The sequence below is a fragment of the Labeo rohita genome, chromosome 22 (assembly GCF_022985175.1).
Source record: "Labeo rohita strain BAU-BD-2019 chromosome 22, IGBB_LRoh.1.0, whole genome shotgun sequence".
Taxonomy (NCBI): Eukaryota; Metazoa; Chordata; class Actinopteri; order Cypriniformes; family Cyprinidae; genus Labeo; species Labeo rohita.
In genome coordinates, this window is record NC_066890.1 from 30,525,520 (window position 1) to 30,548,530 (window position 23,011).

General features: G+C 32.9%; 1 protein-coding gene across 1 annotated transcript in view; it reads left to right on the forward strand.

Moving 5' to 3' along the window:
* The window catches only part of polrmt (polymerase (RNA) mitochondrial (DNA directed)), a 66,796-nt gene that overhangs the window by 18,452 nt on the left and 25,333 nt on the right, over positions 1–23,011 (forward strand). Inside the window, 11 exon segments of the mRNA XM_051095008.1 lie at positions 2,155–2,304; positions 5,258–5,425; positions 5,588–5,758; positions 5,837–6,076; positions 8,760–8,889; positions 8,892–9,550; positions 11,708–11,830; positions 11,983–12,105; positions 15,733–15,912; positions 19,127–19,213; positions 22,648–22,761. Coding sequence (XP_050950965.1) covers positions 2,155–2,304; positions 5,258–5,425; positions 5,588–5,758; positions 5,837–6,076; positions 8,760–8,889; positions 8,892–9,550; positions 11,708–11,830; positions 11,983–12,105; positions 15,733–15,912; positions 19,127–19,213; positions 22,648–22,761 — 2,145 coding nt within the window.

Genomic DNA, 23,011 nt, shown 5'->3' on the forward strand with positions numbered 1-23,011 from the left:
AACACCGAGGTCACCACACGTGCTTCTCCCTGTCAGGGTTGTGGCTCAGTGGAAATATGGGCCTCTGCCGAGCCGTGCACAACACTGCATCTTATGTTCTGCCTGGCCGGGCTGTAGTAGTCATCGCCATGGGCATGATTTATCCCTCCACAACCTTTGTGCTTGCTTTGGCCCACGTCCATGTGATCTCTATTGAGGACAGATTTAGCAGTCGCTCTCTCCTTGTGAGTATTAACGCTCCGGTTGACCTGTTCTGTCCCAGCCCTTCCATGATGTGTTTGGCGATAATTCCCAGATGTCTGTGCAGGCCGCCAACGCCTGCCTTCGAATAATAAATGACTGCACATGTCAACGCACAGCCCACATTAACACGATCCCCGCACCACTTAGCAAACTGTTGCTATAATATATGCCGTATTTACAGTTCGAATTTTACGCCGCCGCACATTTGGCTGCCGGCCAGACCCGCGAGAGTGGGACTGTTCAACCTCATTGGATTTTAATTGGCCGTACGTGGAAGTTACGAGACTGAATAAATACATTCGACTTTTGACATTCGCATGGTTGTTTTAGCTTGCTGGTTTGCTTGGTTCTTTTAAATATATAAGTGCACTTAAACGTAATGATGTTTGGTTCCTTAATTGGGCTATAAAGTGCAATGGCTTCTTTCGATCGGGTCTCATAACAAAGTGTGCAGCCTGTGAAAGGTTGAAGTAAATAGTCTCCCTAATTGGCAGTCAAATGAATGATCGTTTTTTATGCTTATCCTAATGAGATTTAAACCCTCTCAGCCTTCATATCCAGTTATAAGGAGCCAGTAATATTAAACGTAGAGCCTCTGGCGATGAGAGATTCTCAGTGCTCATTATTTTGCGTGTCGTCTTGAGCTGTATTATGATTTTGTACACTAATAGCACAAACACACATAAAACGTAATGGTTGTGCCAGCATGTTATAATATTTTTCATTTATTTAATAATAGGACTGTCGGTTTAACTTGTTCATTTAATACAATTGATTTTAAAGAATAAAAAATGACTAATAAAATTGTTACTAATAAATAAAATCAGCAAAGTCGATGTTATAATATTATGCAATCAGTTGTTTAGTATATTAATACTAAGGCTGTCAATTTAAAACATTAATTTGGTTAAATTAATTAAAAATTGTTAAAATAAATTTAAATTTTACATTGAAAAGTCAGCATTATTAAATTATACTAAAACATTTTTTACTAATAGATACAAAATAGTAAAGCAAATATTATAATGTTATACAGTCTGTCAGTTTAGCATGCTAATTAATTAAATTAATAAAATTCATTAATTTTACAATGTATGATTACTAATAAGTAAATGTATAAATTATACTAATATATTACTAATAATTAAAATTAGTATGGTAATACTAAGGCTGACAGTTTAAAACATTAATTTAATACAGTTGTTTTAAAAATTGTTAAAATAAATAATGATTTTACATTGGGAAAGTCAGCATTATTAAATGATACTACATTTGTAACGAATTAATAAAAAAATAGTAAATGTTATGCAATAATAATGTTATACAATCAATTACTGTTATTGTTAATTATTTGTTAATCAGTTTAGCATGTCAATATAGTACTATAAATTAAATGAATAAAATTAACATTTTGCATTGAAATATTTATGACAATTATAGCAATAAAATTGTTGCTAATAAAAAACAAGCAAAGACAGTTACCTAAATATGTTAAAACAAAGGCTATCCATTTCAAACATTAATTTAGTAATTAAGTGTTAAAAAATAAATGAAAAATTTACATTGGAAAGTCAGGATTATTGAGTCATATAGTTGTTACTAATAAATAAAATAAATAAATTGTAAAGCAAATGTTACGCAATCAGGTACTCTTATTGTTAATAGTAGAACTGTCTATTTAGTACAATTAATTAAAAAAAATTAAAAATAAAACTGACATAAGCTTAAATAAAAAAAATAAAAAATACTATTAACTAAAAATAAATAAATAAAATAAAAGATAATAAAACCATATTTGAATCTCAAATCAAATCTCAGTTACATTTCTTGTTTTAATAAACTAAACCGCAAAGTGCATTCAATTTGCATTTATTTTATGTTTTTACTGACTTGATTCCCATCATGTTTTAGAGGGAAGGTGCCACGTATCCCAAACTGGACTTCAGCCTGAAAGAACTGCGGGACCGGTTCAGTCTTCAGCTGGCTATGGAGAAGGCAACTACCATCACTATTGACTCTGTGGAGGCCTTAAAACCAGTCACCGAAAATATGGCCAGAATGGTACGAAACCACAACCTGCCTGATTTGATTTGAAAAACCATGAGGTTACCATTTTTGAAATTATGGCGGAGTGGGGTAAAATGTGTCAGGATATAAGTTTACTGTTGTCTAGCAATCTAGCAAAACCATATATTTAGAACATAATATATAGCTGTTTTTAGGCTAAAAACTAATTTATCCAGGTCTAAAAGTGTGTCGGTTCATTACTATGGTATAAAACATATGTAAATTTGGCTAAAAATTAGTGACGGATTATAAAATGAAGCATTTTTCCCAAAATGACAGATGTGGGGTAAGGTGTGCCAGCTTCAGGGTAAGATGTGCCAGTGCTAAGAAATGGTACAGATAGAGTAAGTAATGTTATAAAATGTTAAAAACAGCTTCACTGCATTAAACTATTCTAAATATTAAACATTTTTGGCTGGTTTATGACAAAATGCAATAATATGCTGTGAAATATGTAATGGGAATTCAAATGGAATGTAGATTATTTTTATAAGGAATATTAGTTTTTAAAAGTGGCACAGCTTACCCCGCTTTTCCCTACACCTTATTATTTATGCCCGTTTGTGGGCCAGAATTAATATTGCTATGACTGGTTTCTCTGAAACAAGCACAGTGGGAATCCTCAAATGTAGGAAACTACCATAAAGAGGCCTTTCAAAATCACATACTCTACACACGTGTGGGGTATTTTCCTTTCAATAGTTAACACTTTATATTTTTTTAGGATCCGGATTTGCACCTAAGCTATGATGCGTTGGCTAAACGCAGACATTTTTGAAAGTTTCTAACTCATGCATTGAAAGTAGCCATATTCCCACAATCCGGCTTCTTTTTAAACTGGCATTTGCTTCACTGTCTGTGTTCCCTCACGAGAGAGGTCCCCCGTGGTCCCGCAACATTTGCGCTAGGGTTTAATGGAATAGAAATGCATTGTAATGTGTCCCCACCATCCCTGAGAGAGAGTCACCTTTCCATCGGAGGGTCAGCATAACTGATCTGTGTCATTCGTCTGCTCCGTCGGTCTGCAGGGAAACAGAAAAGCATCCTGATAAAGAGATGACCCACTTACGGCCGGGCGCCACTGACTGCCCACCGAACCCGATTTGTGCCGTGCATAAAATTCACATCTACATTTATATGAGATTTTATTTTTTAAAGCCACAGGCTGCTTGAGAGGAGAATGTGATGTAACGCAAAGGCCACAAATGCTAGCCGAGTGAGTCTCATGAAAACTGGCCAGAAATGTCACATTTCACCCTAAAATCCAAAAGGAAAAAATATATAATTTGTAATTTGAAGCCTGTAATGAAATGATAATGAGCCCTATTTTAGGAACGTTAAGATGCTTTATTTTCATGACAATCAAGCACATCCTCTTCCAAAATTCTCATGCCACTGTAATATGGAAAAGTAGTGTATTTTATCAGAGATTCCCAACTTTTTCTCAGCTAACCCCCTAAAATATTTACTTGAAGTCCCACTAAGAAGTTAATATTTCAATAATAATAACTCTAACAACAATATATATTTTTTACTTTTATGATTTATTTTATTATTAGCTTTTCATCAATTTACAGCCCCCCTGCAGTTCCCTTACAAAGCCCAGTTTAGGAAACGCTGTATTATATTTAAAGTTATTTGCAATATATGGGTCATTCTACAGAACTGGTGCAAACCGTTGTCCCAAAACCAAAAAAAAAACACATTTAAAAATCATTTAAGTATTCAAATTTTAGAGGTTTACTAAGATCCTTCTATTATCTATTAGAACTCTGTGTGTAACTTTAAAGAATTTCACTACCGAACACCATTTTTCTATAATTAAACACAGTTTTTTTAGGAGTTATTCCATAACATTTAGTTTTTATTTAACTGTTCAGAACTGTGCTAGCTAACCATGTGCTGATTAGCATGTTTGAGCTAGGTTCAAAAGTATCTAAAGTTGTCACTACCGGTACATTTGGTGAAGTTTCGGTTTTAAATTCGAAATTCTGAAAAAAAAAAAAAAAAGTCACAATTGCAAAATTTTATTTGAAATTCTGACTTTTCTCAGAATTGCATGATAAACTCACAATTGGGAATTATAAAGTCAGAATTACGAGATATAAATTTGCAATTTAAAAAAGGCAGAATTGCGAGTTTATATCTTGTAATTCTAACTTTATTACTCGCAATTGTGAGTTTCATATCAAAAACAAAAAGAAACGTAGGTTTGACTGAGAAAAAAAGTTGGTGCCCCGAGTTTGAGCTTCCAAAATGCAGTTTAAATGTGGCTTCAAACGATCCCAAATGTGGTTGTAAACGATCACAGCCGAGGAAGCAAAAAAATGTTTGTTTTTTTTGGCTTATCTAGCAAAAAAATCAGTTATTTTTCATTAAAATAATACAATTTATATATTGACCCTTCTTCTTTCTCAGCTGGGATCGTTTACAACCACATTTGGGATTGATTAAAGCCGCATTTAAACTGCGTTTTAAAAGTTCAAACTCGGGGCACCATACCAGTCTATTATATGGAGAAAATGCTGAAATGTTTTCCTCAAAAAAAAAAAAAAAAATCTTTACGACTGAAGAAAGAAAGACATGAACATCTTGGATGACAAGGGGGCGAGTACATTATCAGTAAATCTTTGTTCTGGAAGTGGACTTCTCCTTTAATAGGTCAATATAACCCTTCTTTTTAAATTATATATTACAGTGTTACGGTAGTGACAAATTTGGAGAGAAGACAAATATTCCAAAACGTTTTGAAAATACAACATGAGAATTAACTGCCATTTACTAGAACCACTTTGAACCAATTTGACTCTGACTTTGAACCAATTCTATGGAATGGCCCATATACAAAAAATAAAACAAGTAAAATTGTTAGTGCACACTGTGATATTGATCGTGTTGAAGTATACACATACTGAATTTTAAAACAAAAAAAATTATATTTTTATAGAGAGAATTACTAGCAACACAGCGCAAACACTGGGAGAAAGCTCTCCTCCAGACACTGAAGGAAAAGAAACGGATATTATCCAGCAACAGTCAGAAGTCATGGAGTACCTGCATATACCCATACCTGTGTATCCTGGATGATCAGGATTATGTGAACATCATGCTTCAGGTACCAACTTTATGCTGAATTTCCATTAAATGGATAGAAATGATCATTTCTTGGCCACTATAGCCAAAAAAAAAACATGGCCAGATACATTTAGTTTCTTTTCAAATGGGAAAAGATGTACTTGGCATATCTTTAAACTGATTTCTCTCCACATTTTTGTAGAGCTTAGACAAACTCTCACCCAGCGGTGAATCTTTGCTTATCATGGCTGAGGAAATGGGAAACAGAGTCTACAATTTGTACTCCATCCGGCAGAAGAGCCACAGCCAAATGGTCGAGAAGCTTGGGAGTATCTACAACTCGTATTCTGAGCTCCTGGCGAACGACACTGAGGTACAAGCTTTGGTTGACCTTCAGTTCGCTTATGTCTGAATTGGTTTCTAAGCTATATCACGTCCTTTTTCATCGTAGACCAATGGCGTGTTGCCACGAGAGTATTGGACGAGTCTTGAGATGGAAAGGTGCAGCGGTCCGTCTCTTCTAAGTGATGACACCCCTTGGCCTCTAGTTCTGATGGTGCAGCTAGGCAGCTTCCTGGTTGACCTAATGGTTCATGAGCTCAAAATTTGGAGCGACATCCTCAATCCTGCTCAGGAGAAGAAGCTCATCCCCGTCCTTTACCACATGTACACGTTTCGCAGCAATCATAAGGTAAGAGCTGGACTCGAAGTCATGCTAGATAAAATTCTGCACATCCCTGAAGTGTTTTTGCTTCCATATTGAAGACTGTTCATGGCCAGACAGCCAAATGACTGTCCATTAAAAGCCGTGTCATAAACCGTCCGCTCCCCATCTAAAACCTCTCACGGACACGCGTGTTTTCGTGAATTATGGAATCATTTTTCCTGTGCGAGTGATCGCGGGCCAGCGGAGGAAGACGGATTGTTGCGAAACTAATCTCTTTTTTACTGTCCCCTTAATTGCCCGTTTGATTAACCGCCGAGGGATTGCAAAAAGGGGGAGGAGGAGCCCAAAAAGATTGGGAGAGTTTCCTTTTTGTCCTCGAAATCTCATTCCCAAGGCTGCTGCCCTCGCTCTCGGCATGCACCGTGGGCTTCAAAGACCCGAAGCTTAACTCCCGTTCCTCCGCTGAGCTTGCAGATGGCCCGTGCAGCAGGGAAGAGCTCTCAGTTTAGCGTGTCTGTGGATTATTCATGTGGCATGAATGCTGTCAAGTGGATTCGCATTCCTTTTCGAGACATTTAAAATGCCACCTTGTAGCAAGATGATCTCCATCTTGTCTTTTTGAGGTTTAGACTTGTGAAGTGGCTTGACAAATCCAGTTTACTGTCTTGTTTTGATATTTTACGAACAAATAACTCTGAGCCCATTCTTTTTCATGAGTCAGAAAATATATAGAGCCACCAGTGTGGTTTAATTCATGAGCAAATGACTCTTATGAGCTGCTTCTTTTTAGTGAATCAAAAATAGTGAAGTTTGAATCCAAAACATACAGCATGAGTGGTTTCGTCTGATTCAAGAAATGAACAACTCTAGTTATTGTTTTTTTTTTTTTTTTTTAGTAAATGAAAAACACAGGATGACCAGTGTGGTTCATTCTCAAACGAACTGCTTAAATAAACTGGTTCTTTTTAGCGAATCCACAACATGGCGAATAGTTTAATCTGATTCATGAAACAAATGACTCTTGTGAACTGATTCTTTTTATAGGTTCAAAAACATACAGCACGACCAGTGTAGTTTGATTCTCAGACAAATTACTATAATAAACTGGTTCTTTTTAGTAAATCCACCGCATACAGCATGAATAGTTTGGTCCGATTCATAAAATAAATGACTCTTCTGAACTGATTCTTTTTAGAGATTCAAAAACATACAGCACGACCAGTATAGTTCGATTCACAAACAAATTACTTCAGTAAACTGGTTCTTTTTAGTGAATCCACAACATAGACTGTGAATAATTTAATCTGATTCATGAGACAAATTACTTTTCTATACTGATTCATTTTAGTGATTCAAAAACATAGAACACGACCAATGTAGTGCAATTCACAAACAAATTACTTTACTAAACTGGTTCTTTTTAGTGAATCCATCACATACAGCATGAATAGTTTAGTCCGATTCATAAAACAAATGACTCTTGTGAACTGATTCTTTTTAGAGATTCAAAAACATACAGCACGACCAGTGTAGTTTGATTCTCAGACAAACTACTTTAATAAACTGGTTCTTTTTAGTGAATCCACAACATACAGCATGAATAGTTTAGTTTGATTCATGAAAAAAAAAAAACTCTTGAGAACTGATTCTTTTAGTGATTTAAAAACATACAGCATGACCAGTGTAGTTCAGTTTGCAAACAAATTACTTTAATAAACTGGCTCTTTTTTAGTGAATCCAAAACATAGAGCGTGAATAGTTTAGTCCGATTCATGAAAAAAGCAGCTCTTGAGAACTGATTCTTTTAGTGATTTAAAAACATACAGCATGACCAGTGTAGTTCAGTTCACAAACAAATTACTTTAATAAACTGGTTCTTTTTAGTGAATCCACAACATACATTAAGAATGTACAAATGACTCTTGTGAACTGATTCTTTTTAGAGATTCAAAAACATACAGCACGACCAGTGTAGTTCGATTCTCAGACAAATTACTTTAATAAACTGGTTCTTTTTAGTGAATCCACAACATACATTAAGAATGTACAAATGACTCTTGTGAACTGATTCTTTATAGTGATTCAAAAACATTTGCAAACAAATTACTTTAATAAACTGGCTCTTTAGTGAATCCACAACTTCAAGAATAGGTCAGTCCGATTTATAAAACAAATAACCTTTGTGAACTGATTCTTTTTAATGATTCAAAAACATACAGCACGACCAGTGTAGTTCGATTCACAAACAAATTACTTTACTAAACTGATTCTTTTTAGCGAATCCACAACATAGAGCATGAATAGTCCTCTTAGTGATACCGCACAATCAGCATAGTTTGATTTACAAGCAAATAACTCTAGTTTATCTATTATTATTTTAGTGAATCCTCAAGATACTGCAGGAACAGTGCAGTCTGATTCACGACTGACTCTTATGAACCAATTCTTTTAATAAATACTTGAAGTTATCAGGCTGTCAAAGACAGTTAAGTTTGTTGTGCATCATAAACACTTTACCGGCAGCACACACCAATCATCTCTGGTTTATTTGAGGTGGGTTACAGGGCTATTGGGAGCTAGCGACGAGAGATGTTTATTAATGTGGATCTGTCACGCCATTTAAGGACTTAATTGTCCATATTAAATGTCCTTTTTGTGACATGCCTTTAAGGGAAGTCTTGATTTTCATTTGCTGTCCTCCTATCAGATTGGCTTCATCAAACCACATCCTATTGTGACACAAATCCAGAGGGTTGCGATGGAAACCAAACTCACTTTCGACTCCTACGTGATGCCTATGCTGTGTCCACCCGTCCCCTGGACGTCCCCGAAGAGCGGGCTTACCTGTTGACGCCAACCAAGCTGATGCGCTCCACTGATGGAGCAATTCAACACCAACTACTTCTGGAGAAGAGCCGAGATGAGGATCTCCATGCCGTGTTGGACTCCCTCAACCAGGTGGGTAACTCCCCCTGGAAGATCAACAAGCCCCTGTTGGACATCATCATCTCGATCTTCAACGACAAAGGCAGCGACAAGCTCTGCATCCCTCCGCCGCTGTCCGAAGCGCCCGAGGTTCCTCGTTTCAGCCCTCACGACCCGTCCTACACTCAGGCCGAGAAGGCCTACATGAAACGCGAGGGTGTCAAAGCCAAGAAGAAGGTGGCGGAGATGCACAGCCTCCGAATGGACGCGCTGTATAAGTTGTCCATCGCCAACCACATGAGGGACGAGATCTTTTGGTTTCCACACAATATGGACTTCCGAGGGCGTACGTACCCCCGGCCGCCTTATTTTAACCACCTTGGGAGTGACGTGACCAGGGGGTTGCTGCTGTTTGCCGAGGGACGACCTCTTGGCCCAAAAGGCCTCGACTGGTTGAAGATTCACCTGGTGAACCTCACGGGGTTGAAGAAGCGTAGCTCGCTAGCTGGACGACTGGAGTATGCTGAGAGTATCATGGACGACATCCTAGATTCGGCAGACCATCCTCTTGATGTAAGCATTTTAATTTGGTGACCCCTGGTTTAGAGTTTGCAATGAGTGATGATGTTGTTGATTATGGTGATAGTAATAAATATAAGCTATACTTATTATTTTAAAATATTATATTTTTCATTCCATTTTATTATTAAATATTAAATTCCAATTTTTAATTTTTTAATTTTAATTATTGTTATTAATTTTTATTGTTTTTTGGCATTTGCAATGGTAATGAATAATGATAATGGTAGTAATACAAAATAAATAAATAATAGCTACAGTTATTATTTAAATATATTATATTTTAATATATTAAATGTATTTAAATATATTGTATTTATATATATTATATTTATTTTAAATATAATATTATAAACATAATAGCAATAATTATTAATTAAATATATTATACTTTTACTAGCATTTTATTAAATAAAAATTTATCGAATACAATAATTATTATTAATATAATCATTATTATTAATTAATATTTGATAATAATATTTTTTTGTTTTGTAGTTTGCAATGAATAAAGATAATGGTAGGAATACAAAATAAATAAATAATACCTATAGTTATTATTTAAATATGTTATATTTTAAAATATTAAATTTATTTAAACATATTATTTATTTTAAATGCAAAATAGCTATAATTATTATTTAAATATATTTTTATTTTAATTTCATTTAATTAAAATGTATGAAATAAAATAAGTATTATTATTATTATTATTATGATACGATGAGTGATGATAATGGTGATGATAGTAAAAGTAATGATAAATAATAATATCAATATTATTTAAATATAATATAATTTTATTTACATCTTATTAATTGAAGCTTAATAAAAATGTAATTATAAATATTATAATTAGTAATTCATATTAAATTTTATTATTATTTTTGTTGTTGTTATCTGACCAGAGTATTAGCCCATAATAAGAAAAATAATAAAACTACTAGTAATTCTAACTAGTAATTTTGATACGATTTTGATTAAAATGTAATAATAATAAGAATAAGAATAATACAGTTGTTTAATTTATTATTAATTGTACATAAATAATTATTAATTTAAATAAATAATAATTATTATTGTTTATAGTGAATTTATTATTGTTGTTATTATTATTATTATTATTATTATTGTTATTGGAATAATTAAATACAAATGCTAGTAATTCTATGGTTTATATTATATATAAATTAAACTGTTAATAATAATAATAAAATTATTTAAGAACAGTTATTGTTAATAATAATAATAATAATAATAATAATAATAATAATATTCCAGTCATTCATATTGGAATAATTAAATAAAACTACTAGTAATTTTTTATGATTAAAAAGTTAATAATATTAGTTAATAAAAGTTAATAATAATAATAATAATCATATTATTGTTGTTGTTGTTGTTGTTGTTGTTGTTGTTGTTGTTGTTGTTGTTGTTGTTGTCGTTGTCGTTGTTGTTGTTATTGGAATAATTAAAAATACTAGTAATTCTAACTAGTAATTTTAATATGATTTAGTGTTATTTATGATTTAAATAAATAATAGCTATAGTTATTATTTAAATATAGTAGATTTTAATATGTTACATTTATTTAAATATATTGTATCTCTATTAAATTAGGCTTAATAAAATAATAATTATTATTAATATTATAATTATTAATTACTATTAAATATTATCATTATTGAGATTTATTTAGGAGCCGTAATAACCCTACAGTATGTAGTTTGTACATTTACGATATATTGTAACAAATCATATATAATATTATTACCAAAAATATTCAGTAAAGAATATAAGTATGATAATATTATTCAACATTAAATATTATTATATTACATTCATCATATGCTATTAGCAATAGTACTTATATCAGAAAGTTCCAGTCCTCTAATTTTTATTGTCCAAACATATTTACAGTTCCATCTGCAGGTTTTCCCCTACAATTGGGTATATTTGCATCCCATGTTCAGGTTTCATTATTATAGTCCTCTGTTTACTCAGCATGTAGACCTTCTGTATATTCTGCACATTCAGATCCAAACGTTTCACACTGCAGGCTACGAGCTCTGACTGAGCCATATTTATGTGTTTTATTGAAATGATTGTCACATTCTTCGTTCCCTAAAGAGTCACAGCTCTACTTTGCAGGGTCGCAAATGGTGGATGAATGCAGATGAGCCGTGGCAGGCACTGGCTTGCTGTATGGAGATAGCAAATGCCTCGCGCTCGCCCGACCACACCAAATTCATCTCTTATTTCCCTGTACATCAGGTACTGATACTTACTTTGCCATTTTAATATATGAAGAACAGTCAACTGTTGTTGTTCAAATACAAGTTACTTTTAATCTAAATTGCTGTTTAGGAATAAGTTGTAGACATTAAAGCAAATAAATTTGTGTCCTCTCTGTCTCTCTCTCGTAGGACGGTTCGTGCAACGGCCTCCAGCACTATGCTGCCCTCGGGCGGGATGTGATTGGAGCTACTTCGGTGAATCTCATGCCCTGTGAAGTGCCTCAGGATGTCTACAGTGGCGTAGCTCAGCAGGTCAGTCACGCTGTGGCACCAGAGGGCGGCAGTGCGTCTTACTGCCCTCCAGAGCAGCGTTTCTCAATTTTTTGCTGTCTTATGTTACCCCACAGTTCCATCAATCATGTTCAGACACCCCTTTATCAACATTAAAACATAATTGTATTTTGTTTTAACCCATATTATACTGGCTAATATTATTTAGCGTTATGTAATAATGTAATGTAATGTACATTATTTCAGTCATTCACTTTAAACTAAACATAATTCGGGTGAAAACAGAGTAGCAGCAAGTAGCTTCCCCTCAAATTATTTTGATAATTTTATTATTATTATTATTATTATTTTTATTGCTGTTACTATTAAATCTTATTGAAACAAATTGTATTATTAATTTATACATCAATTGTATATGTTAATTTAATAATTTATTGTAATTTATTTAATAATATAAAATTAATACTTAATTTATAAATGCTTTGATTTAAATATAGTATTACATATGAATATATATATATTAATATAATATATAAAATATATATATAATATTTAAATAATAATAGCTATATTTCCGAAAAAACAGAATGTGCAATTATCATTTATATTATTTTTTGAAATTATGTGTATACAAAAATGTAAAGTTTTTTTTATGTCATTTTTTATTATTTAATTACTTGTTTATAATATATATATATATATATATATATATATATATGTGTGTGTGTGTGTGTGTGTGTGTATATATATATATATATATATATATAAAACATGTTTATAATGTTTATAATATAAATAATTTATTTATATTATTAATATTATACATTACAAATACAAAAATGTAAAGTTATTTTTATGTAATTTGTATTATTATTTAATTACTTATGTGTATGTATATATATATATATATATATATATATATATATATATATATATATATATATATATATATATATATATATATATATATGTGTGTGTGTGTGTGTCAGACGTTTCTGTTTAAATCTACTTTTAAAAATAACGTCAAATAATGTAAAACTGTTTATTAACAGTTAATTAACCACAATATTGTTCACTATAATATTATATTTAAATCAAATTGCATAAAAATGTATAAAGGAAATGACTCTTTTTATATTATTAAATAAAATAAAATAATTATAACATTTATTAGAATAACATTTAATAGTAGTAATAATAATAACTTATTATATTACAAAATGTAAATAAAATAATTATACAATTTATAAATATATATATATATATATATTACTTGTTCTCAACATGCTAATATAGTTATTTATGTATTATATTATTAATATCATATCATGTATGTCAATAGATAAATATGACATTTACATTTAAATCTAATTTTTAAAATAATATAGCAATTTAAATCAAATTTATTTTTAGATTTATTTTTATTTTTAAGATGAGGTTATGTCGGAGGCTTGTTTGTTCTTCCTCTTTTTTTCATTTTCCATCAAAGCTGAAAATTAATCTTACATTACTGCAGCTCCACAACTCCAGATGTCAGCTGTGGGCAGACTGCGTATTTTTTCGAGAACACTATCTGGGATATATTGACCTACCTATCGATTAGGCTGTATTTTGGGAACACAGTGTACTCTCTAACTACAGTGTTGTACCATTCTTGCCATAAACATCAGGTTGCGCTAACCTTAGCTGAAGGGTACACAGCAGACATCTCAATGAGCCTTGCTGAGTCAGAGTTTGGCCTAAACAGCCTCATTGTTCCTCAGTAGTCGACATCAGACCTTCTGTTTGGTAGGGTAAGCTCTCAAGAGCCCCAATAAGACCGTCAACACCCTTCACACCTCATGTGTGATTAATGAAGCTGCTCCTCCCTACATGCAGATTAAGCTATTTGTAGTTCAGGTACGGGACAATTGTGATATTTCTGTTATCGGTAGTTTTATTTCTGAGTTCCCCCTAAGGGGTCTTTAAAACAAGTTATGGAACATTGATTCCCAACCAGGGGTCTCTGTACCTAAGGGGATTCTTATTTGTGAATTAATAATTAAAAAAAAAAAAAGTAATGATGATTTATTATATATATTATATTATTTTATTATAGTTATTATTTAAAATATACATAGAAGTAATTTCTATAATATATATAATAATATATAAATGTTGTATTTATATTATATTATAAATCTAATAGTAATACACAAATTTATTATATTATATATTAGAACATATGTCATAATATGATGTTTATAATATTTTTATTATATTTATTCTCTATAAATATTCTATACATGTAGAGAGTGAGACTATACATTACCAATAATTTATTTACTTATAATCATTTATTTTTGTTGTTAAAAAATAAAAATAAAATAATAATAATAATAAAAAATTAATTATGTATCACAAATATTTAAAATAGAATAATAAATATAATCATGAAAGTATAGTATGTTTTATTTTATTTTTATTAAAAGATTTACAATAAATTGTATCATGTTTTAAACATTGTATATTTTTTGTATTTAAAAAAAATAAAATTGGTAAATAGTAATAAAAATGTTTAAATAAAAACATGAAGAAAAATAAGGAATGACGAATGATTTACTTATTTATTCCTTTTTTCTTTCCTTTTTTTCTTTTCTTTTATTTTTTTACATTTCCTATACCCAACATAATGCAAGTTTGTGTGGATGTTTAAAATAATTAATTAATTAATTAAAATTTTTAATTTTTTATATATACACACACACACACACTAATACTTTTTATTGTAATATTTAAAATATAATGTTTTAAAAGTTTCATATATTGTATTTGTGTTGATGTTATAATGAATATATATTTTATATTTTTACTTCTTTTATTATAGTTATTATTACATTGAAAATATCAATGAAAATAGTTTTTTTTAATAATATGAATGTTATCATGTTATATTATTACCAATTTGTTATATTTCATATATCTAATAGTAATACACTATTTTGTTATATTATATATTACGGCATATGGCATAATATGTTTTATACTATTTTTTTTTTATTATATTTGTTCTCTATAAATATTATATGAAGAGATAATGATTATATATTATGATTTATTATAAGAATTTATTATATTTAAATTGTTTGCTTTGTTGATATATCATTTTGTAGGATTAAACATTACTGTATGTAAAATAATATAATTATGATATAAATATGACTGCTATCTTGTTTATCATCTTTTGAAAAATCTAAATAAAAATGAAAAATTAATATTTATAAGTTTGTCATTTATTTTTACAAAAATAAATTATTATATTATAAATATATTACATAATAATAATAATAATAACAAATGATTTATTATATATTAGAAATATATAAAATATATTAGAATAATAAATATAATAGTGCAAATATAATATGTAATAGTGTTTTAACTTATTCTTTAATTGTTTTTTTTTTTTTTTTAATATTAATAGTTTTACAATGTTTCAAATATTGTAGTTTTTATATTCAAAAATATAAAGAAATAAATGTATATATAAACATAACATGATTAGCCTCTAGTTGGACGAGTTCAGTGTGACCATCCCTAACAAATTGTGCCTAATAAGTGCACTGATTAGTGGAGTCTCATAAAGGTGCGCTGTCCCGTGTCTCATAGGTGGAGGAGTTCAGGGCTCGGGATGCAGAAAAGGGTTTGAAGATCGCACAGGTGCTGGAGGGCTTCATCAGCAGGAAGGTGGTGAAGCAGACGGTGATGACTGTGGTCTATGGCGTCACGCGCTACGGGGGCCGTCTGCAAATCGAAAAGCGACTGAAGGAAATCGATGATTTCCCTAAGGTGAGGCTCAGTGCACTTTGGATAAAATTATCATAGATAGAGTAACAAACTGTGGGATGGAAAAATGACTCAAGATCTTCCCAGTGAAACAAACCTTCGCCTGCATGATGTTTGGATGGATGTGGCCCAGAACCCACAGCAGAAACTTTCCCAGATTGATTATAGACAACTTTTTGGTGATAAAGAGTCTCAATCTGGTTCTTCTTGAAGCCACATCTCAGAATGCCCTTCTCTCTATTATCTCTATTATTTCTAGTTATGTAACCTTTCTTTGTCTCGACTTAAAGGTAAAGATAAGCTTGGTGATCTTGCTTTATATCGCAGATGACATGAACTTGAAGGACTTACGTTCCCCCCCATTTGCGTCAGTCTTGATTTCCCCAAGTGCGGCCCTCAGTGGGCCACCATAGAAACAGGTGACGCTCTTCTCGTATCTCTCAGGTTGTGGAGAATGAAAGAGGAATTATCACCTACAGAGTCAAGGGATCTCATCTCCACATTCTGCTTGCTAAAGCAAGACTTTTGATGGTTGAACTTAAGCATGTTTTGTGGTGTTTCCTTGTTTAAATTTCAGGTCTTTTTTGGTGTCTTTGAAGACATCAGTGGTTCCATGAAGAACCTTCAACCTTTGTAATTCCACAAAAGGTTCTTTATAGTGGAAAAACATTCTTCGGAGTTTTAAAATGGTCTTCACTCCAAGACAAAAAAAGTTTCTGTTAAAGGGACAGGTTACCAAAAAATGAAAATTCTGTCATTAATTACTCACCCTCATGTTGTTCCAAACCTGTAAGACCTTCATCCACAGAACACAAGTTAAGATATTTTTGATGAATTCCAAGAGCTTTCTGACCCTGCGTAGACAGCAACTACCACGTTCAAGACCCAGAAAGGTAGTAAGGGCATTGTTAAAATAGTCCATGTGACATCAGTGGTTAATCCGTAGTGTTATGAAGCTACGAGAGTATTTCTCCTGCGCAAAGAAAACAAAAATAACGACTTTATTCGAAGACTGACAGAAAAATTGTTAAACAAAGTTGTTATTTCTGGGGGGGGTTTGCGCACAAAAAGTATTCTTTTAGCTTCGTAACATTATTATGGTTGAACCACTGATGTCACATGGACTGTTTTAACGATGTGCTTACTAGGGATGTGCGGTACAGCTCCTACTAGACGAAACTGAAAACAATAGTCGACTACACGACAGAAAAAAAACATGATTTTATCATTAAAATTGCCATAGTTTTAACGTTACATTTAAGTTAAAATCAGACATTTGAAAAATAATACATTATTTTTAAAAGTGTATCTGGGCGAAAACAGTTTTTACCTCAGACCTCGCATGCCCTTATAGAGACCTCATGACCACGCAAAAGACTAAGGTGTGGGATTATTTTGAATTAGAAGGAATCAGAAAACTTTTGTGTCAACGGTGTAACATCAAACTGGCTTACAATAACTCTACTAAAGCGATGTATAACAGGCACGTCTTAGCAAAAGCCAGCAAATGTCAATCACGGCATTCACTACAACCTGCTGCCGCCGCGATCCCGTCCGCGCCATTTATTCCTCTAAACCAGGGGTGTCAAACTCAGTTCCTGGAGGGTCACAGCCCTGCAGAGTTTTGTTCCAACCTTGCTCCAGACTGCATACTATACAGTGTTCAATTAAGCCTGAAGGACTTGATTAGTTGGATCAGGTGTGTTTAATTAGGGTTGCATCTAAACTCTGCAGGGCTGTGGCCCTCCAGGACCGGAGTTTGACACCCCTGCTCTAAACGAAGACGCACTTGGGTGGTGGTGTGGGATGTCCAAGCGCTTTCTAAAAACTCTGTCGGCTTGCTGTTCGTTTATCTCTGCGTGCCTGCGACTTTAGTTCCTGCCGAGCGCCTTTTTTCGTAGTTCACCAGACCACGTTGATAATTTACTGAACAAAAACGCATGTTCTGGAGTAAGTAAAATGGGCATTGCTGCATTGTTTTGTTTTTAAATGACAGCCTGCATGATGTAGGTTTTTAAAAGCTGTTTCAATGCTATTCCTTGATAAATGTTTCTATTGTTTTTGACTTGTTTAATATGTTGTCTAACGTTATATGAAGATAAATAATTCTCTCAGGCTATTGACTGATTTTAGATTGTTCTGATTTTAGGTTTGTTTGCTTTTTAACGACCGCCTAAAATTAAATAACGCGAGGCAAGCGTACGGCAAGTGGAATTCATTGAGGGATTTGACAGTGTGATTTATAGATAAGTATTTCAAATGTAGGCTATTATATACATGCACATACACTGCCCTCCAAAAGTTTGGAAACACCCCTGACAAAGCGTGGTTTTGGACGGTATCAGCATAAATCCTTATCATTTTTTGGTTCAAATACATTGAAGTGACTTGACATTATCACTGAAGACCAGCAATAATAATTTTCTTTTTGATTACATTATAATGGCAATAAAGACATGTCAAAGTCAGACATGCCCCTTTGCCAGCTATGTTGCCTGGTTCCTGGTTTAAACTTGGTCCAGGTTTTTAAACGATTTTTGGGTCAGCACACCTTAATAGCTTCAACAAGTTTAGAATACAATGAATTTAGGCCCAGATTATGCAGAGCTGTAATAGCTGCTAGTGGTAGATATTTTGATAAATTGAAAATTTACGTTTTTTCTATGTATAAACTGTTTATGTAATAAAATATGTTTTCGTAGTTTGTGTTGTCCCTTATCAGTGCAAAATTATCACAAATTAAAAAGGATTCCTGCCAATATTGTCCGAAACCCCACTTTTCTAGGGTGTTTCCATTTTCAACGTTTGAAGGGCAGTGTAGATAGTTTTTTTTCCTACCATGTTTTAGGGGTTTCTTGCTTTTAGACTAGTCGACTAGTCAGGCACAAAACTTTCGTTTAAAGACTATCAAATTAGTCGTTGCGCACATCACTAGTCCTTACTACCTTTCTGGGCCTTGAACATGTCAGTTGTGTTGCTGTCTATGCAGGGTCAGAAAACTTTTGAATTTTGTCAAAAATATCTTAATTTGTGTTCTGAAGATGAACGAAGGTCTTACGGGTTTGGAATAACATGAGGGCCAAATTAATGACAGAATTTTTTTTTTTTTTTTTTTTTTTTAGTCAACTAATGCTTTAATGTCCTAATGTGGCCTTTCAGGTTTAGATAGAGTTTCCACACTGTTTGTTTTTAACATTGAGCTATTTTCAATCCACAGGACCACATATGGGATGCTTCACATTACCTGGTGAAGCAGGTTTTTAGCAGCTTGAAGGAAATGTTCACTGGGACGAGAGAAATTCAGGTACATAATGTCTCATTCCCTTATACACATTTATGATCAGGGCTGTTATGTTTTTTTTTAACTTGCGTGGTCACATTTACAATTGTTTAGCGAATTCTCACAAGTGGGATTCGGGCATTTATATAGGAATTCATGCAATTTGGAAATTTGTGAGAGCGAAAGATTTCCAGACTCAGATTTTGCGACCATTTCAAGTTGGTCACACAAATTTGTCTTGATGACCAACAAAGAGCATCGTTGCTGGTTTTAAAGTGACTTGTGTGAGCTGCGCTACATGCATCAATACACTATTGACAGTAGACAGTGGACCTTTTTAAAGAAATCTTTTTTTATGATATGATTTGAGTTTTTTAACAAATGGTTAATGGATTAGTTCACTCCTGAATTAAAATTTCCTAATAATTTACTCACCTCCATGTCATCCAGGATGTTCGTCTTTCTTTCTTCAGTCGAAAAGAAATGAAGGTTTTTGAGGAAAACATTCCAGGATTTTTCTCTATATAGTGGACTTCAATGGGGATCCACGGGTTGAAGGTCCAAATTGCAGTTTTAATGCAGCTTCAAAGTGCTCTACATGATCCCAGGTCAGGAATAAGGGTCTTATCTAGTAAACGATCAGTCATTTTTTTTTTTTTGAGAAAAATACAAATTATTTCAATGCATATACTTTTTTTGGGCCACAAATGCTCATCTTGCACTAGCTCTACGATACGCGTCTATGGCTTTACACATTACATAATCACATTGGAAAGGTTGTGCATGGTTTGTTCTTCGTCTTTGTACTTCGGTTCAGAAAGGTAGGGGTAGGGTGAGAAAATCCATGTAATTTCAGATCGTCGTTGTTTTACCTTGTTTTGTAAAGGGCGTTTGACTTTCTTTGCACATTCGCTTTGTAAACACTGGGTCGGTACTTCGGCCTTTGTCACGCATGACCTTTGTAACAAGATTACATATATACAAAAGTATATAAATTGTTGTTTTTTAGAAAATGATAGATCATTTCACTAGATAAGACCCTTATTCTTCAGATAGGATCGTGTAGAGTCCTTTGAAGCTGTATTGAAACTGCAATTTGGACCGTCAACCCTTTGGCCACCATTGAAGTCCACTATATAGAGAAAAATCCTGGAATGTTTTCCTTTTCATTTCTTTTCAACTGAAGAAAGAAAGACATGAACATCTTGGATGACATGGGGGTGAGTAAATCATCAGGAAATATTTATTCTGGAAGTGAACTAATCCTTTAAAAAACAAAACAAAACAAGAAACTTGAAAAACAGGAAACAAATAACAGAGAAAACAAAACTGAGCAACTGAACATCCCATCACCTGAAGGGCTTATATACACTACAGTATAAACATATATACACCATGAACTACAAACTAAGTCCACAACACAAGTTTCAATACAAATCATTACAAGTTTAATTTTAGTGTTATTTTTATTACTACTAAAATTAGTGTACTAAAAACAATATAGGATTTAAATAGAGGAAATATATTTTTCATAGCTGTACAATATGTTCTGTACCAAAAGCTAAATCTAAAGTTAATTTGTGGCCATTTTCATTATATTTTAGCTCATCTTGGAGTATTTTTTCAAATTATATTAGTTCTTATTTGTGACTCTGGACCACAAAACCTGTCTTAAGTAGCACAAGTATGTTTGTGGCATTAGCCAAAAATACATTGTATCGGTCAAAATTACCAATTTTTCATTTATGCCATAAATCATTAGGATATTAAAGATCATGTTCCATGAAGATATTTTGTACATTTCCTACCGTAAATATATCAAAACTTAATTTTTGATTAGTAATATATTTTTATTTATTTATTTTTTTTTTTTGCACCCTCAGATTCCAGATTTTCAAATAATTGTATCTCACCCAAATATTGTCCTATCCTAACAAACCATACATCAATGGAAAGCTTATTTATTAAATTTTTTTGTATAAAATCTCAATTTAAAAAAATTGACCCCTATGACTGGTTTTGTGGTCCAGGGTCACATTTTTATTTCAGTCAATAACAACGTTTTCATTTAGTTTTTGTTAACAGTTTTAACACTGATAAAATCATGGATATCAGCTGATTAAATGTTTTAGTCAAATAAAATTGCATGATTAATTTGTCACATAAATCTTATACACCACCGTTTGAATATATATATATATATATATATATATATATATATATATATTTTATTTTTTTTTTTTTATTTTATTAATGCAAGGATGAATTAAATTGATCAAAAGTGGCAGTACACATTTTTATTTTAAATAAATGCTGTTCTTTTATTCTTGCTGTTCATCAAAGAATCTTGGGGGGAAAAAAACATCTCACATTTAAACAAAAAAAAATTAAGCAGCACAATAATAAGAATTGTTTCTTGAGCAGCAAATCAGCATATTAGAATGATTTCTGAAGAATCATGTGACACTGAAGACTGAAGTAATGATGCTGAAAATTTAGCTTTGCATCTCAGGAATAAATTACATTTGGAAAAAATATTAAAATAAAATCATGTATTAAAATGTATTAAAATTTGTTTAAAATATTTCAATTTTAATCAAATTAATCCAGCTTTGGTGAGCATATAAGAGACTTCTTTCAAAAACATCCTAATGACCCCTTACCAACCTTTGAACGATAGTGTTTATCAGTGGTTTTTAAACAAAACCCAACCCTTGTTGCTTATCTCCATTTTTTTTTGAATGAAAAGAATATTTTTGTGAATCGCCAGATATAGTTCTCCCATGATGCAGCTGGCAGCGGCTCATGAATTACAGCTGCAGGAAACAGAAAAGGAATGAACGTCCCTGGTGCAGTAGATCAAGGACCAGCCGCTCACTGCCTCCTGTTGCGCCCCCCTGGGGAGACGAGCAGACAGGCAGAGCGAATGTGAAATATCCCCCACTTTGCCTACAGACACAAGCAGCTTCCTAAATAGGTCAGATCCTCGGGAGGGGTGGCAGTCGAGCCCAGGTAGTTGATCATTCCCGTTACCGGGAGAAGGTGATACAGGAGTGGAAAATGAGGCGGGGGGTGGCTGTTGGTGAACGCTCTGATGAATGGAGCCACTTCATGCCCGGCCCGCTTCCAGATGAACAGAGGAATTTATCTCACACAAAGCGTTTCGGGGAGAGCACTGGGGACGTTCCGAATGTGGCAGCCAAGTTGCGCAGCCAGCACTGTTGCTGCGGATCAGCAGGTTTTTTAAACGCCCCGTCTCAGCAACAACTTCCCACCTGTGTGTCTGGATTTTTCCAGCTAGCACAGCCAGAGACTTTATCGCAACTATCGTGGGTTTTGGTTTCAGTTTATCTAGTTCAAATCATTCTGCAAATTTGGTTTGCTTCTGAATTCTATATATAAACAAACTGAGTTGAATCGATTGGTTGGTGCTGTTCTGACTTTTTTTTTCCTCCCAGGAATGGCTGACGGAAAGCGCTAGGCTAATAGCCAAGTCTGGGAGAACAGTGGAATGGGTGACGCCGTTGGGACTTCCTATTGTTCAGCCCTACCACCGAATTAAGAACCAAACGGTAAGTGTTTTAACTTGCTAACTTAAAGGGATAGTTCACTCATCAAAGATGAAAATTAGCCCATTATTTACCCACCCTCCATGTGTCCTAAGTGTGTATGACTTCCTTCTTTCAGACGAATCCAATCAGAGTTATTTTTAAAAAATTATCCTGGTACTTCCAAGCTTTAAAATGGCATGGGAGGGTGTTTCTCTTCAACAGTCCAAAACAAGTCCAATAAAGTGCATCCATCCATAATAAGAAATGCCTC